Source organism: Nansenia antarctica (assembly GCF_963989245.1).
Source record: "Nansenia antarctica genome assembly, chromosome: 1".
NCBI classification, from domain to species: Eukaryota; Metazoa; Chordata; class Actinopteri; order Argentiniformes; family Microstomatidae; genus Nansenia; species Nansenia antarctica.
The window spans coordinates 22776511-22794315 of NC_137674.1; the positions used below are offsets into that span (position 1 = coordinate 22776511).

Consider the following 17805-nt stretch of genomic DNA (forward strand, 5'->3'; position numbering starts at 1 on the left):
AGCCCCTGAAGTAGATGTCAGCCTCCCAAAGGTGGATATTTCTCTTCCAGAGGGAAAGGTCGAGGTCAAAGAACCAGAAGTGGAAATTAAACCTCCAGAGACTCAAGTTGAAGTGAAAGATGTTGTCGTCTCACCCACAAGATTCAAAATGCCATCTTTAAAATTCCCTAAATTTGGTGCAACAACTCCCAATGTCACAGTAGAAGTACCGGATGTGAACAAGGACATTAAGGTTCATGGAGCTGAAATAACAGGACCCAAACTAACAATATCAGGAGAAGCACCTGCAGTTGACTTAACAGAGCCCAATGTTGACATTAAAGGTCCATCTGTAGATGTGGACATGAAGAGTAAAGGTGTTGAACTTGAGGGGCAAGGAAGTAAATTTAAACTACCGAAATTTGGAATGTCAATGCCAAAAAGTAGGTCAAAGACAGATGTAGATGTCACATTACCAGAAGCCAAAGGAGATGTCAAAATACCAGATGTTGAACTCAAAGAACCCTCTATTGAAGTTCAAATACCAAAAGGGGCTGCTACAGATATTGATGTGACAATGAAAAAGCCACGGGTGTCATTCCCTAAATTTGGGTTTTCCAAACCAGAGGTCAAAGCCCCTGAAGTAGATGTCAGCCTCCCAAAGGTGGATATTTCTCTTCCAGAGGGAAAGGTCGAGGTCAAAGAGCCAGAAGTGGAAATTAAAGCTCCAGAGCCTCAAGTTGAAGTGAAAGATGTTTTCGGCTCACCCACAAGATTCAAAATGCCATCTTTAAAATTCCCTAAATTTGGTGCAACAACTGCCAATGTCACAGTAGAAGTACCTGATGTGAATAAAGACATTAAGGCTCATGGAGCTGAAATAACAGGACCCAAACTAACAATATCAGGAGAAGCACCTGCAGTTGACTTAAAAGAGCCCAGTGTTGACATTAAAGGTCCATCTATAGATGTGGACATGAAGAGTAAAGGAGCTGAACTTGAGGGACAAGGAAGTAAGTTTAAACTACCGAAATTTGGAATGTCAATGCCAAAAAGTAGGTCAAAGACAGATGTAGATGTCACATTACCAGAAGCCAAAGCAGAAGTCCAGCTTCCAAATGTTGAACCCAGAGAGCTGTCTGCTGGACTTGAAATACCAGAGGGGGCTGCTACAGATATTGATGTGACAATGAAAAAGCCAAAGATGTCATTCCCTAAATTTGGATTTTCAAAACAGGAGGTCAAAGCCCCTGAAGTAGATGTCAGCCTCCCAAAGGTGGATATTTCTCTTCCAGAGGGAAAAGTGGAGGTCAAAGAGCCAGAAGTGGAAATTAAAACTCCAGAGACTCAAATTGAAGTGAAAGATGTTGTCGGCTCACCCACAAAATTCAAAATGCCATCTTTAAAATTCCCTAAATTTGGTGCAACAACTCCCAATGTCACAGTAGAAGTACCTGACGTGAATAAGGACATTAAAGTTCATGGAGCTGAAATAACAGGACCCAAACTAACAATATCAGGAGTAGCACCTGCAGTTGACTTAAAAGAGCCCAATGTTGACATTAAAGGTCCATCTATAGATGTGGACATGAAGAGTAAAGGAGCTGAACTTGAGGGACAAGGAAGTAAGTTTAAACTACCGAAATTTGGAATGTCAATGCCAAAAAGTAGGTCAAAGACAGATGTAGATGTCACATTACCAGAAGCCAAAGGAGATGTCAAAATACCAGATGTTGAACTCAAAGAACCCTCTATTGAAGTTCAAATACCAAAAGGGGCTGCTACAGATATTGATGTGACAATGAAAAAGCCACGGGTGTCATTCCCTAAATTTGGGTTTTCCAAACCAGAGGTCAAAGCCCCTGAAGTAGATGTCGGCCTCCCAAAGGTGGATATTTCTCTTCCAGAGGGAAAGGTCGTGGTCAAAGAGCCAGAAGTGGAAATTAAAGCTCCAGAGACTCAAGTTGAAGTGAAAGATGTTTTCGGTTCACCCACAAGGTTCAAAATGCCATCTTTAAAATTCCCTAAATTTGGTGCCACAGCAGAAATAACAGATGTAACATTACCAGAAGCCAAAGGAGATGTCCAAATACCTGATGTTGAAGTTAAAGATCCCTCTATTGAAGTTAAAATACCAGAGGCGGCTGCTACAGATATTGATGTGAAAATTAAAAAGCCACAGATGTCATTCCCCAAATTTGGATTTTCGAAACAGGAGGTCAAAGCCCCTGAAGTAGATGTCAGCCTCCCAAAGGTGGATATTTCTCTTCCAGAGGGAAAGGTCGTGGTCAAAGAGCCAGAAGTGGAAATTAAAGCTCCAGAGACTCAAGTTGAAGTCGAAGATGTTGCCGGCTCCACAAGATTCAAAATGCCAACTTTTAAATTCCCTAAATTTGGTTCCACGGCTCCCAATGTCACAGTAGAAGTACCTGATGTGAATAAGGACATTAAGGTTCATGGAGCTGAAATAACAGGACCCAAACTAACAATATCAGGAGAAGCACCTGCAGTTGACATAACAGAACCCAATGTTGACATTAAAGGTCCATCTATAGATGTGGACATGAAGAGTAAAGGAGCTGAACTTGAGGGACAAGGAAGTAAGTTTAAACTACCGAAATTTGGAGTCTCACTGCCAATGGTAAAAGGTCCTGAAATCAATTTGAATGTGTCAAAGACAGATGTACCCGTAGATGTCTCATTACCAAAGGCCAAAGTAGAGGTTCAAAATGCTAATATTGATATTTTAGCACCCTCTAATGAAGTTGAAATACCAGAGGGACCTGCTACAGATATTGATGTCAAAATGAAAAAGCCACGGATTTCTAACCCATTTGCCAACCTTGGATTTTCAAAACCAGAGATCAAAGCCCCTGAGGTTGATGTCAGCCTCCCAAAGGTGGATATTTCTCTTCCAGAGGGAAAAGTGGAGGTCAAAGAACCAGAGGTGGAAATGAAAGGAGCAGAGACTAAAGTTGAAGTGGAAGACGTTGTTGACTCCCCTACAAGATTCAAATTGCCATCATTTAAATTTCCTAAATTTGGCACAACCTCTCTGAAGGTAGATGATTCTGATAAAGATAAAGACATCAAAGGAACTGTACCAGAGCCAGAGGATACAGCTATTAAAGGATCTGGTACGTTTAATGCTGAAGGCTCAAGTGTAGATTTGGATATGAAGAGCAAAGGCATTGAGATTGACAGGCAAGAGAGTCAATTCAAGCTCCCAAAATTCGGCATCTCATTACCGAAGCTGAAAGGCCCTGGGGTGGACATGGATACATCAGAACCAGGTGTTGGTATCTCTACCACTGAGGGGCAAGCTAACGTTCAGCTACCTGATGCTGACAGACCGTCAGCTGAGGGAGTAGACATCGAGGGCATTGCCACTGCAGAAACAGGCTCCAAGGATGATGCCTCCATTAAAGGTTCCCCAAGAAAATTCAAATTGCCGACTTTTACGATGCCCAAATTTGGTATGACTACACAGAAGCCAAATCTCCAGTCCCCTGACATCAATGCTGACGTAACAATTTCTACTGTAGAAGAAACCGATATTGAGACAAATATCAAAGCAGATGTTGGTCAGATTAATACCGACCATCCTGAACTGGAAGCCGTCGACCCTGAGATGTCAAAGCAGACAGATGACGGTAAAGATCACGGTTCCCCTAGTAAATTCAAACTCTCCTTCAAAATGCCGAGGTTCAGTATTTCAAAATCTAAACCCGAGGCTGAACATGAACATGAGGAAACGGAATCTAAAGACGAAACTCCAGATGTTATTTTGCAGAAGGAGCTGCAGGTGGACACACAAGAACCAGATAAATCATCTAAGTTGACTCTGACATCATTTGGGGAGGTTCTAAGGGGTATCGATGTTGAATTCGGTGGAGCCTCATCAGAGGACGTGGAAGAGAAGCTTCCAGAACTAAACGCTCAACTCATCGCTGAAACTCAACCAGTGCACAAAGAGGAGGAAGTTAAAGAAAAATCTAAATCTAAGTTTAAGTTTCCCAGGCTTGGTTTCAACCGGGCGCCAGAGGAGAGCGAAACAGTGGTCAGCACAAATGTGACTGTTGACGAAAATGAAAAGCAACCAGAACCAAAAGAGGAGGAGAGAAATGCTGAGAAAGAATCAAACACACAAACTCCCTGGTTTAAATTCCCCAAATTTGGACTCAGCTCTCCCTCCGAAGCTGTCAAGACTTCAGAAAAAGAAGTGAGTGAAAATAGCCCTACATATGAGACCGTGGAGGATGTTAGCTTCGCCTCTTCATTGCCCTTCAGCGCCTCTTCAGATGCCTTTGCTGATATCAGTTCTACAGTGACGAGTGAACAAGGGCGTCCGTCCTCTGCCTCCCCAACCAAAGTGACGGTGAAATACTCCGACCCCGTCGCCACTATGGGGCTCGGAGGGCTACAGGGTGATGTCATCACCTCCACCACCAGAACAGAGCGGATCTCCCTCGAACCCCACTTGCCAGAGAAGATCACCATTACAATGTCTTCTTCCGGAGCCTCGTCTTCGTCAGTCGACACCCTCAAACAGGAGCCCGGCGACATACACATCATCACGACAAACATACAAGCGAAACCGGATACCCAGCATGCCACGCTGCTCACAGACTTCCAGGTGCGCTCAGCTGACGGCCTTACGTCCTCCCGTAAGACAGTGACCATGAAGACAACAGCCTCTGATTGGACAGGAGAGGACGACTCCACCCACAGAACGCTGAGCGGGGAGCGTGTGGTCGTGGAGAAGCATGTGGTGAGGCAGATGTCGAGCAAAGACATGGAAACGGTTGTCATAACTCAGAGAGCTACACATGTGTTCGGGGTGGACCCTAGCGAGCGCATGGGGGTGGAGCCTAGCGAGCCCGTCTCAGATGAGACCGCCTCGTCCATACAGAGGATGAGAGACAGTATGCACACTGAGAAAATGAAGTTTTTTGATGGAGCTAAAATGTAGCCAGTGGTTAGAAATGTGCTAGGTCCCCTCACCTGGTTACCCTCACCTGGTTACCCTCACCTGGTCACCCTCACCTGGTCACCCTCACCTGGTCACCCTCACCTGGTCAACCCCCCCCCCCCAGATCGACGAAGAAATGATTCCAGTCAGGCTATAAATGTGCTTATTTAAGCTTTAATATATGCAATATTTTTAAGTATAGTACACACACACACACACACACACACACACACACACACACACACACACACACACACACACACACACACACACACACACACACACACACGTGCAGTAAACAGTAGAGATTGGTGTAGAGATCCATGATACAGATAACAATGTCAAGATCAGCCTAGCCTAAGTTTATTGATATATTTCACCTAATATGTTGTTTTTTTCACTGCAAGAAAACAGAAACAGTCCCTCTGTTTAAAATGTAGACTGAGGAATGTGTTCATCCACCATCACATGCTTTGTTGTAGATGTTTAGCTTGAAGAACAGCCTCCAATATCTGCACTTTATTCCATTCTGGGCAGTCAAATATTGAGAGGAAAAGTAGCTTTAATTATTTCAAAGTACAATTAGTCAGTGCGACTAGTCAATTAGAGTGCATAATGAAATATTTATGATATATGTATTATCATGTGACATAACAAGACCCAACTATAGAGCATTGAACTCATTATGGATGTATTGACATTTACATACAGTATCTGTGTATTATCATGGCTTGTTTATGAAAACGAATGCTTGAAATCAAAGTAAATGAACAGTAAATACATAGATGCAACTATATTTGATTAAAGTTATGCTTAGATGTAAACCTAACATTTCTTTTTTTTCTGGATTTGTCACTGTATAAAGTAGGAAAACTGAATCGCCTATATGTACATAGTTGATTTTAATAACTTCTTTTTGCAAGTTACTTTGATTGTAGCTCCTATTTCTATTCGGTCTTCACTGATGTAATCAATGTAATTGCAGAATATACTAAATAAACTCAATCAAAAATGTCATTATTGCAATACAGTATGAATTTATATGTTATCCAATTATGTGTCATCTTCACTACATATCCATTCCTCTCTCTTGGTAGAACTCAAACTTACTCTAAGTGATATTTCCACACAATTTCACAGCAACGTTTTAACAATTCAGTCAATTTAAATTTAAATTGGGACAATGTACAGAGTGCGTCTGTGTTGCATGGCTGTAGTAGTACTTACATCCTGTCACTAGGGGTCAGTAGTGTTCTATCTACTCAACCAGAATAAGCGTCAGTATTACTACACTGAACTTGAGTCAAGATGTGTGACAATGACGGAGACATCACCAGTTCACATCACAATGATGCAGTCAGTGCGATCGACGAACACGACATCCAGCTCTCCAAGTGTATCTTCATTCATGTGCTAATCACGGTGTTGTGGAACTGTAAGCACATACAAAGGAATTGTATGTACATATTAAATGAAGACAGGCAGTTATAAAGGGTAGACTAATCATAATTGCTCTCACTGCCCATACATGTTTCCAGGCCAATAGGATCTTGTTAGGGGATCTTTGGAACATTATATCAATTATGTCATGAACTATTCCAGGTCCAAAGTGATCTGAAGTGCATTAGACTCAAAATAGGTTATCTCAATAACGTAGAGAACCGTAGAAACTGAAGTCAAACGGCTTGACTTTTCGAAGCAATATATTGTCAATGTGCGGTCGTGCACAGACGTGCTGGTATTAGTAGTCGACAACCACACCGTAGGGCATTTAACGGACGAAACAAAATACGAGGATTCGATTACGTAGGCTACTGCAGTTACTTCAACTTTTCCGCTGCTTTCACACGAAACTATCTCCTGCAATCAATTACTTGAATTGGCAAAGCATCAGGCGCGCCTCCAGCCCATCTCTGTCTGTCCAGTGCGCAAACTCCAGCCGCCAGTGCGCAAACTTCATCTGGAGCGTCAGCGTGCAGCAGGGTGTTAAGATTTCTCTTAAGATTCGAGTCAGTCTTACTGGAAAACCACCATCGTGAATTAAAACACAGGATATCTATCAGGATATCTATCTCAAGGAAACGATCAATCCAATCAGGTAGGATAACATAGCTGTTTACGCACCGATTCAGTATGTTGACAATTCTGGCCATAAAAAGTTTTTTGATCCAATAAACACACAATAACTCGTGGAATAGACATCTGATAAATAGAGTTAACAAGGCTAATGTAATAGTTTGTAAATGTTGATAAAAAAAAAACTGTTTGGTTTAATGTTTTTGTTTAGCTGTCATTGTTGACAGTGAGATATTTCCAGTGTGTTAGTACTGGGTATGTGTGTATGTGTGTATGTGTGTATGTGTATGTGTGTATGTGTGTTAGTACTGGGTATGTGTGTATGTGTGTTAGTACTGGGTATGTGTGTATGTGGGTATGTGTGTATGTGTGTTAGTACTGGGTATGTGCATATGTGTGTATGTGTATGTGTATGTGTGTATGTGTATGTGTGTATATGTGTATGTGTGTATGTGTGTATGTGTGTTAGTACTGGGTATGTGTGTGTGTGTATGTGTGTTAGTACTGGGTATGTGTGTATGTGTGTATGTGTGTATGTGTATGTGTATGTGTGTATATGTGTATGTGTGTATGTGTGTTAGTACTGGGTATGTGTGTATGTGTGTATGTATGTGTCTGCGCCCCGGGCAGATGTAAAAGTTGGATGGGGGGCGCATTATAAATAAAATTAACATTAACATTAACATTAACATTATGTGTGTTAGTACTGGGTATGTGTGTATGTGTGTATGTGTGTATGTGTGTATGTGTATGTGTGTTAGTACTGGGTATGTGTGTATGTGTGTATGTGTGTATGTGTGTATGTGTGTTAGTATTGGGTATGTGTGTATGTGTGTATGTGTGTTAGTATTGGGTATGTGTGTATGTATGTATGTGTGTTAGTACTGGGTATGTGTGTTAGTACTGGGTATGTGTGTGTGTGTGTGTGTGTGTGTGTGTGTGTGTGTTAGTACTGGGTATGTGTGTTAGTACTGGGTATGTGTGTGTGTGTATGTGTGTATGTGTGTGTATGTGTGTATGTGTGTTAGTACTGGGTATGTGTGTATGTGTATGTGTGTTAGTACTGGGTATGTGAGATGACACACAGCACTCCTCTGCACTAGCATTCACTTATAGCCAATAATTGTCGTCACGTATCCTGTGAAACACAGTTTGCGCATATCTCTATTTGCTGTATATTTAATGATATCCACCAACTCATTAGCCTTGCATTCTGGGACATTGAGACCAGATAGAACCTGAGCTCCAATGACTTGACCCCTAAAACAGTGTTGGTATATTGTGACTTTACCCCTAAAACAGTGTTGGTATATTGTGACTTTACCCCTAAAACAGTGTTGGTATATTGTGACTTTACCCCTAAAACAGTGTTGGTATATTGTGACTTTACCCCTAAAACAGTGTTGGTATATTGTGACTTTACCCCTAAAACAGTGTTGATATTGTGTGACCTGTGACTTTACATAGCCAGTAATCCAGTAATCTCTCCCCAGGCTACTAGCTAGCTGTTGACTAACCAGGATGTTCAGTCCCTGATAAGTGACAGAGAGACAGGAACATACACAGACACAGAGACAGAGACAGGAACATAAGGAACAGAACCTGGTTTCTCACTGTATTGCAACAAGTAGCCTGTTTTTGGGGTCAAATGGAAATTCCTCACATCGGTGGCATGAGAAACACATCCCACTGGCTACAATGCCACGCATACTTGACTTTTGAATCATTGGATATAAACCGTGACAGCATTCTTCCCATCTGACCCCATCCTGCCCCACCCGTGCCTCCTACACATTATACTGTAGCTGTGCATCAGTCACTTAACGCCCGGCGGATTCACTGGAACTCTGTTTGGTATGGTGATTCACCTGTGTGTGTGTGCGTGTGTGCGTGTGTGCGTGTGTGCATGTGTGTGTTTGCGCGTGCGTACGTGCGAGAGTAGAAAAGGCATACCAGATATTCACCACAGGAATGTGTGCTGTACCAAAGCTTTCACAATCTAACCCTAGCTGTGGGATCACACGGTATGCCAGGTCGAGGCTGTCTCTCCTCAGGCCAGGGTGAATAAGAGAGAAGCCTTCTGCCCTGAGCGCGGACAGTGGGAGGTCAAGAAGACACAATGTGACTACTGACTGACATTCCTTCTAAGGACAAGCTGAGCTTTTGAGTATAAGAATAGAGAGGCAATTGTCTTTCCCGGGACATGGTTCACATTCATATGAGATGAGGAGGATGACTAACTATAAAAAAAAGAGTCATAAATCCAAGTCGAGAGTTGAAATCTCACAACAGAATCTAGCCGTCAGTAATCGCTACATAATGTAACACATTGAAAACAAACCAAATCAACTCTCCTTTCGACGACGACCGAGTCCGAGTGCACCACTCGAACAATCAAAGGCATCACGATTGCTTGTCTCCATGGCAACAGCAACAGCAGCCGCTCTGATTCGACAGAGGCGGGTAATTTATGAACTTGCCAGCCTGGGAGTCCCGGAGAAGCTCGGGCTGGTTAAATATGAAGGCCTGTCGAGGCCACAGAGGCCTTCATGTTGGATGGCCTGACTCCTTATGACAGTACCAGCTGTTCCTCTGACCCCCCCTGACCCCACCTGACATCACCTGACATCACCCTAGATCACCTGACACCACCTGACACCACCTGACATCACCTGACACCACCTGACATCACCTGACATCACCTGACACCACCTGACACCACCTGACACCACCTGACATCACCTGACATCACCTGACAACACCTGACACCACCTGACATCACGTGACACCACCTGACACCACCTGACATCACCTGACACCACCTGACACCACCTGACACCACCTGAAATCACCTGACATCACCATGACATCACCTGACACCACCTGACATCACCCTAGATCACCTGACACCACCTGACATCACCTGACATCACCTGACCTCACCTGACATCACCTGACACCACCTGACATCACCTGACACCACCTGGCACCACCTGGCACCACCTGACATCACCTGACACCACCTGAAATCACCTGACATCACCATGACATCACCTGACACCACCTGACATCACCTGACATCACCTGACAACACCTGACACCACCTGACACCACCTGACATCACCATGACATCAGGGACAGCTGCACATATGAATACTAAGTGATCTTCTAGATCGTGTTAAACAGCCCAGCTCACACAGCATGAGGCATTACATCTATTAAAAATGCTTTGAGATCTATGAAAAGAAATGGGGAAAAACATTAATTTGGTTAAAGTTGATTTATTTAGTGAAATACCGTTGATTTTTACCGTTGGGCCAGGCCTGGGAGGTATTTGCATATGAGATTGGATGCACAAGAGTATCTTGTGATGTGGCTTTATTTCCTGTCAAAACATGTTAAAGCTTCATTTCAGTTGAAGTGGATTCACGATGGATCATTAAATAAGCAAGAGCTGAGGGAGGGAGGGAGGGAGGGAGGGAGAGAGAGAGGGAGAGAGAGAGACACACAGACACAGAAAAAGAGAGAGAGAGAGAGATAAAAAAAACATGATTATATTTGAGTGGTTTCAGGACACATTTAAACTTCCATCAGTATCATAATAGCTTTTATTACATCTAATGTACGGGCACACAGGTTCATGTTCTTCGACGCTGGCATTGCAGCAGAATACAGAATCAATACCAGTAGACAGTATGAATCACAGCGTACGCAGATACATAAATGTGTTACAACATCAGAGTACAACTGACATGTCGCAGCATGAAATCAATCACTGTATTATCCTTCAGAAAGTCACACCAGGTGCTGTGTGGAGAGTTACAGGCCTGGTATGCTGTAAGCAAATAAAGATTACCAACACATCTGTATTTCTCTCTATGAATAACAAGTTACCGACTTCAATGCGGTTATTATCTGACAGCCATAAAGAACCTGATGAGTTTCTACAGTCTATACAAAGTGTTTCTCAGCAGTCTGACACTTCGTGACGTTAGAATTATAAGGTTCTATCTCCATTTTTGTACAAATTTAGTTTTTTACATAATCTGATACATTAGGTGTTTATTAATGCCTGTGTGGTGTTATTTTTTTAAATGTTGACATCTTTTAGTTAGTAATTAATCAAATACAAAGGTTCCATCTCACAAAACATAATGGAATGTAAAAACTTTGACGCTCAATATCTCTGAACTGCCCTAAATGGAGATAGAACCTTATCATTCTAAGCTCACGACTTTTCCGCAGTCAAAGCCGTTCCCCTGGATAATAAGTTGTCAGTGAGCCTCACCTCTTTGGCACACATCACTCTCATCTATCTGATGATCTGTTCTGAGACAAATAATAAATGTATCTATATCTCAATGGTCTCCATCTGAATACCATGCAGGATAATCAATTTCTCTGACTTCCTACCTGTGTGTGGGACCTCAGTGAAGGGGCTGATAAGTGCTGTACTGGCCACATCAAACATTGTTGCTATTTTTAGCGTTTCGAAGCGGACCGGCGTGTCGAAGGTTCCTTCCTCACATTCAACGTGTTGTGTCCTGCAGCCAGGCTCTCTGCAGAAGTAGCGGTGATAGGGTTTGTGTGGAGCTGGGTGGATGTACTGTAATGATAAGTAATTATAAGCCACGTCAGTCTTGCAGGTGCTATGTACCAGAAGAGAGAGATCATTAATTAATGATTAATATGTGGCCTGGGGAGGTCCAGTGGTCTAGCACCATGGCCTGGGGTGGTCCAGTGGTCTAGCACTATGGCCTGGGGTGGTCCAGTGGTCTAGCACCATGGCCTGGGGAGGTCCAGTGGTCTAGCACCATGGCCTGGGGAGGTCCAGTGGTCTAGCACCATGGTCTGGGGTGTATGGTCTGGGGTGTTCCAGTGGTCTAGCACCATGGCCTGGGGTGGTCCAGTGGTCTAGCACCATGGCCTGGGGAGGTCCAGTGGTCTAGCACCATGGCCTGGGGAGGTCCAGTGGTCTAGCACCATGGTCTGGGGTGTTCCAGTGGTCTAGCACCATGGCCTGGGGAGGTCCAGTGGTCTAGCACCATGGTCTGGGGTGTTCCAGTGGTCTAGCACCATGGCCTGGGGTGGTCCAGTGGTCTAGCACCATGGTCTGGGGTGGTCCAGTGGTCTAGCACCATGGCCTGGGATGGTCCAGTGGTCTAGCACCATGGCCTGGGGTGGTCCAGTGGTCTAGCACCATGGCCTGGGGTGGTCCAGTGGTCTAGCACCGCGGTCTACAGTTCACACATATGCCCATGTCGGCATGGGTTCGAATCCGGCCCATGCCCTGCTGACATGCCCTCTCTCTCCCTCCCTTCTTCTCCTTACTTTCCTGTCTGTCTTCACTGTATCTGTCCAATAAAATGAAAAATATGAGTGGGACTGCCCCACTCAGAAAAAAATGAATGTATGAACATTGCTTATTATAGAGATCCAGCGCTGCCAGCCCCAGTGATGACGGAGGTGATGAACACGCGGGAGCCGGGGATGGAGGACTTCAGCGGGCCGGCGGGGGAGCAGAGCCTCTCCTTCCAGGTTTGTCTTCTGCTGCGTCACTCAAACCTGAGACACACGCTTTTCCCCTCTACTGTGTCCCCTAAGACTTCTACTGCCCCCCTTGTACTGTTTCTCTGTTTCTCCAGTGTCTATATTGACTGTATATTTTTCTTCTATCACGACGACTGCCAATGGCCCCTGGCCTGAGCTAGATTACTCTTCCTGCTGCAACTGGTGGATTGATGATTCACTTGCTTAGTCAAATGTATCGATTGTTTGTCACTTTGGAAAAAGGCGTCTGCTAAATGCCAAACATATGTAAATGCAAACCTCCAACCATCCACCAACAACTCAAACAAGCCCCCAAACACACAATCTGCACTTGTACTTATACAAAATATATGTAAATATATATATTTAAAAAAAAAACATGAATTAACTCATTGCAAAGATCTCAGGTGTCTGTTCTGATAGAACCCTGTTGAGGTTAATGAATGTTTATCTAATTTATAATAATTTAACCATTTAGCAGATGCTTTTAATCCAAAGAGACTTACAATTAGATCTCCCTGGAGTAGCTGAGGGCCTTACTCAAGGGCACACTAGTGGTGGTGTTCCACGCGGGATTCGAACTCATAACCTTCCCCGATCATCAGTCCAACTCACTATCCCCTATAGGTCAGTGGTTCTCAACCCTCTCCTCGGGGACCCCCAGCCGCTCCACATATCTGGTCTGTTCCACCACCAGCACACCTGACTCAACTAATCAAACCATAATTGCTTTATACTTGATTAGTTGAGTCAGGTGTGCTGGTGGTGGAACAGATCAGATATGTGGAGCGGCTGGGGGTCCCCAAGGAGAGGTTTGAGAACCACTATCCTCTAGACCACCACTACCCCCGTTTACCTGGCAGTATCTAACAATTCAATTCAATTCAACTTTATTCGCCATGTGCAGTGCACTAGGAACATGATTTGGTATTCTACCATGCTGAACAAGCTACAGTACATGCAACAACGAGACGACAACACAACAATACTCAAGACAAAATATACAGTACCAATATGAGTGAATAAATATACTGTACAACTATGTGCAAGAACATGTAGAGTGCAAGGTTGAATGATCAGCAGTTATTGAGGAGGGCTATGGCTTTGGGGAAGAAACTGTTCAAGTGTTGTGATGTTTTTGTCCTGGTGGCCCTGTACCGCTGTCCAGAAGGGAGTGATTCAAACAAGCAGTGAGCTGGATGTGAGGGGTCAGCCACAATCTTGCGTGCTCTCTTCAGTGATAACAGTTCCCAGAAGTGAGAGGGGCGGCTGTGGCGCAGGAGGTAGAGTCGCCGTCTAATGATCGCAAGGTTGGCAGATCGGTGGTTCGAGCCCCGGCTGGCCACATGTCGAAGTGTCCTTGGGCAAGACACTGAACCCCAAAATTGCTCCCAGTGAGCGGGGCCGGCGCCTTGCATGGTAGCTTGCCGTCGTTGGTGTGTGTGTGAATGGGTGAATGAGAGGCCGTTGTAAAGAGCTTTGGAGCAGCAAAAAAGGCGCTATATAAGTGCAGTCCATTTACCATTTACCATTTACCCAACCCCGTGTCTCTGTCCAGATCTTCCCAGACGCCCATGAGCGGTACCCCAAGCTGTCCAAGCGGCTGCCCTCCATCGTGGTGGAGCCGTCCGACGCAGGAGAGGTGGAGAGCGGGGAGCTCCGTTGGCCCCCGGACAACCTGACCCCCACAGACGCCCCCCCGGCCCCCCCCCACAGCACACCTGAACATGCTCCAGGTACTCGGCTCACCTGACATCTGACATAACATATAACATTCACAGACATTTAGCCGATTGGTCATGAATGTGTTTCCTGTTTGCCATACAAGAGTTCTACCTCAGGGCTCGACATTAACGCCGTTTTACTTGTCCGGAGCTAGTAAAACTTTCACCGCGTTTGTTTGCGCGAGCACGTCGACGCTGCTGGATCCTGGATATGTTTACCTGTGCAGGAAGAACAACAGACGGTGCAGGCGCCAGACTAGACTAGATGATCGTGAGTGAGATATTATCAAAGCGTACGGGTGATCGACAGGCGAGCATGCTTTGATAATATCTTCACTCACGATCATCTAGTCTGGTCTGGCGCCTGCGCCGTCTGTTGTTCTTCCTGCACACAGGTAAACATATCCAGGATCTAGCAGCGTTGTCGTGCTCGCGCAAACAAACCCGGCGAAAGTTTGACTTGCTCCGGACAAGTAAAACGGCGTTAATGTCGAGCCCTGCAGACATTTAGCCGATTGGTTTCCTGTTGTTGGTTTCCTGAATGTGTTTCCTGTTTGCCATACAAGAGTTCTTCTACCTGATTGCCAGATTAAAAACCCAAAGGTGATCGAGCATTCCAAACCGTGGCTCCCAAACTTTGGAACGCTCTTCCCTTGGAACTCAGATCAGCGGTTCTCGGTCGAAGCTTTTAAAAAAACAGCTCAAGACTGTCCTGTACAGACAGGCTTTCGGCTAACCCCAAAAGAAGCCTGTCTGTCTTTTTGTGTCTTGTTATTATTTTGTTGTACACTTGTTATTTGTTTCTTGTTTTTATTTTCACTTGTTTACCTATTTCTTTTAACCACCTGCTATTACTTTTGCTCTTTAATTATGTTTTTATAGCTTATGTAAAGCACTTTGTGACCGCTGGTCGGTCTGTGATAGGTGCTATATAAATAAACTTTACTTACTCACTTACTTGTTTACCTCTCTGCTTCCTGGTTTGTCTCTCAGACGAGGGTCTGGGTGTGGAGGCCGAGGCTGACGTCCACGAGTCCAACTAAGAAGCGCATCCGGCCCCAAACCAGCACTCACTGTGAACAGAGGGAGATGGACGGACAGACCAGGGGAGGGGGGGGACAGAGGAGAGGTCTGCTCACCACCCAGACCCCCCATGACTTCATCTGAACATTCCAAGCAGAGTTCTCTGAAAGCTTGTGAGTTTAGAATGATAAGGTTCTATCTCCGTTTAGGGCAGTTCAGAGATATTGAGCATCAAAGTTTTTACATTCCATTATGTTCTGTGAGATGGAGCCTTTGTATTTGATGAATTACTAACTAAAGAATGTCAACATTTTAGAAATAACGCCACACAGGCATTAATAAACACCTAATTTATCAGATTATGTAAAAACTCAATTTTGACAAAAATTGAGATAGAACCTTATAATTCTAACGTCACGAACTGTCTTAGATATATTAGCCCACATGTGCCATACTCCCCTGGTAACGACTCTGTGCAGTATTCACTTAGACGAGACCAACCTCCTGGTTAAATAAATACAAGTAAATAATGAAATCACAGTTTCTAAAGCACAGCAAGTAATTGAATATTTCCATAAATACGTTTTTATTTTATCCAATTGTTGTCTATCTTCTGGTTGTAGATATTTCTGATACTCTGTGTAAACAGACGGTAAGATGCTAATTCTTTGTAAAAGCAGAACTGTTTGTTTAGGGCAGTATTCAAAGGTTGTGTGCGACTAGTTTGACTAGTTGTTCTAGTTTGTTGCATAGTGTTTCCTGTGTAATGGGGAGGAAAGAAAATCCATGTTTTCTTATGTCTGGTTTATCATGTGAGTGACTTCTTTTAAGTACACTCTTCTATCGTAAGGAGGAATAGCTAATAGCTAATAGCTGGGTGTTAGCTAATAGCTAATAGCTAACACCCAGAGATAATCTTCTGGTCGCAGACCACAGGCGTGACACATCTGTGTGTGTTAGATATTATGCTGGACTGCTAACTGCATTAACCCTGTCAGAGTAGCTTTAGATAGAGTTAATGTTTTTTCTAAACAATGGAAATGTAATGGCCTAGAATTAAAGCCTAATTTATTGCACAAACAATAAACAATAAACTATTTTGACTTGTCAAAGCTGTTCTGCTCCTGTGTTTTGTAGATACTCAGTAATAACACCATGTTATAAAATATATTATATAACATAACCATACTGTATAACACTGAACACATACTGTCATTAATAAAATAAAAAATAGAATGTTGTTATAGCAATAACAGTCAATAACAGTGTTATTGACATGGAACAGTGGTATTGTCTTCAGATAGTAGCGGTTGACTTATGTAGAATGACTTATATAGATTGACTTATATAGACTGACTTATATAGACTGACTTATACAGACTGACTTATACAGACTGACTTCTATAGACTGACTTCTATAGACTGACTTATATAGGACTGCCTTATATAGCGCCTTATTCCAAAGCTCTTTACAATGGCCTCTCATTCACCCATTCACACACACATTCACACACCAATGGCGGCAAGCTACCATGCAAGGCGCCGGCCCGCTCATTGGGAGCAATTTGGGGTTCAGTGTCTTGCCCAAGGACACCTCGACATGTGACCAGCCAGGGTTCGAACCACCGATCTGCCGACCTTGCGATCATTAGACGCCGGTTCTACCTCCTGAGCCACAGCCTCTACCTCCACCAGCCTCTACCTCTACCAGCCTCTACCTCCTGAGACACAGCCTCTACCTCCACCAGCCTCTACCTCTACCAGCCTCTACCTCCTGAGACACAGCCTCTACCTCCACCAGCCTCTACCTCCTGAGCCACAGCCTCTACCTCCACCAGCCTCTACCTCCCGAGCCACAGCCTCTACCTCCACCAGCCTCTACCTCCTGAGCCACAGCCTCTACCTCCACCAGCCTCTACCTCCACTAGTCTCTACCTCCTGAGACACAGCCTCTACCTCCTGAGACACAGCCTCTACCTCCTGAGACACAGCCTCTACCTCCTGAGACACAGCCTCTACCTCCTGAGATACAGCCTCTACCTTCTGAGACACAGCCTCTACCTCCTGAGACACAGCCTCTACCTCCTGAGACACAGCCTCTACCTCCACCAGCCTCTACCTCCTGAGACACAGCCTCTACCTCCACCAGCCTCTACCTCCTGAGACACAGCCTCTACCTCCTGAGACACAGCCTCTACCTCCACCAGCCTCTACCTCCTGAGACACAGCCTCTACCTCCACCAGCCTCTACCTCCTGAGACACAGCCTCTACCTCCACCAGCCTCTACCTCCTGAGACACAGCCTCTACCTCCTGAGACAGCCTCTACCTCCACCAGCCTCCACCAGCCTCTACCTCCACACAGCCTCTACCTCCACCAGCCTCTACCTCCTGAGCCACAGCCTCTACCTCCACCAGCCTCTACCTCCTGAGACACAGCCTCTACCTCCACCAGCCTCTACCTCCTGAGACACAGCCTCTA

The 17805-nt window shown here is 44.6% G+C and overlaps 1 protein-coding gene across 1 annotated transcript; it reads left to right on the plus strand.

Annotated features, from left to right (window-relative positions):
* Positions 1-6933: 6933 nt before the first annotated feature.
* On the plus strand, positions 6934-15376 carry LOC308158912 (protein LBH-like). Its single transcript, XM_080532627.1, has 4 exons — positions 6934-7049; positions 12460-12565; positions 14136-14313; positions 15295-15376. Exons 2-4 carry the CDS (start codon positions 12485-12487, stop codon positions 15342-15344), a joined length of 309 nt encoding a protein of 102 aa, XP_080388753.1. The 5' UTR covers positions 6934-7049; positions 12460-12484; the 3' UTR covers positions 15345-15376.
* The last annotated feature ends 2429 nt before the right edge of the window (positions 15377-17805 follow it).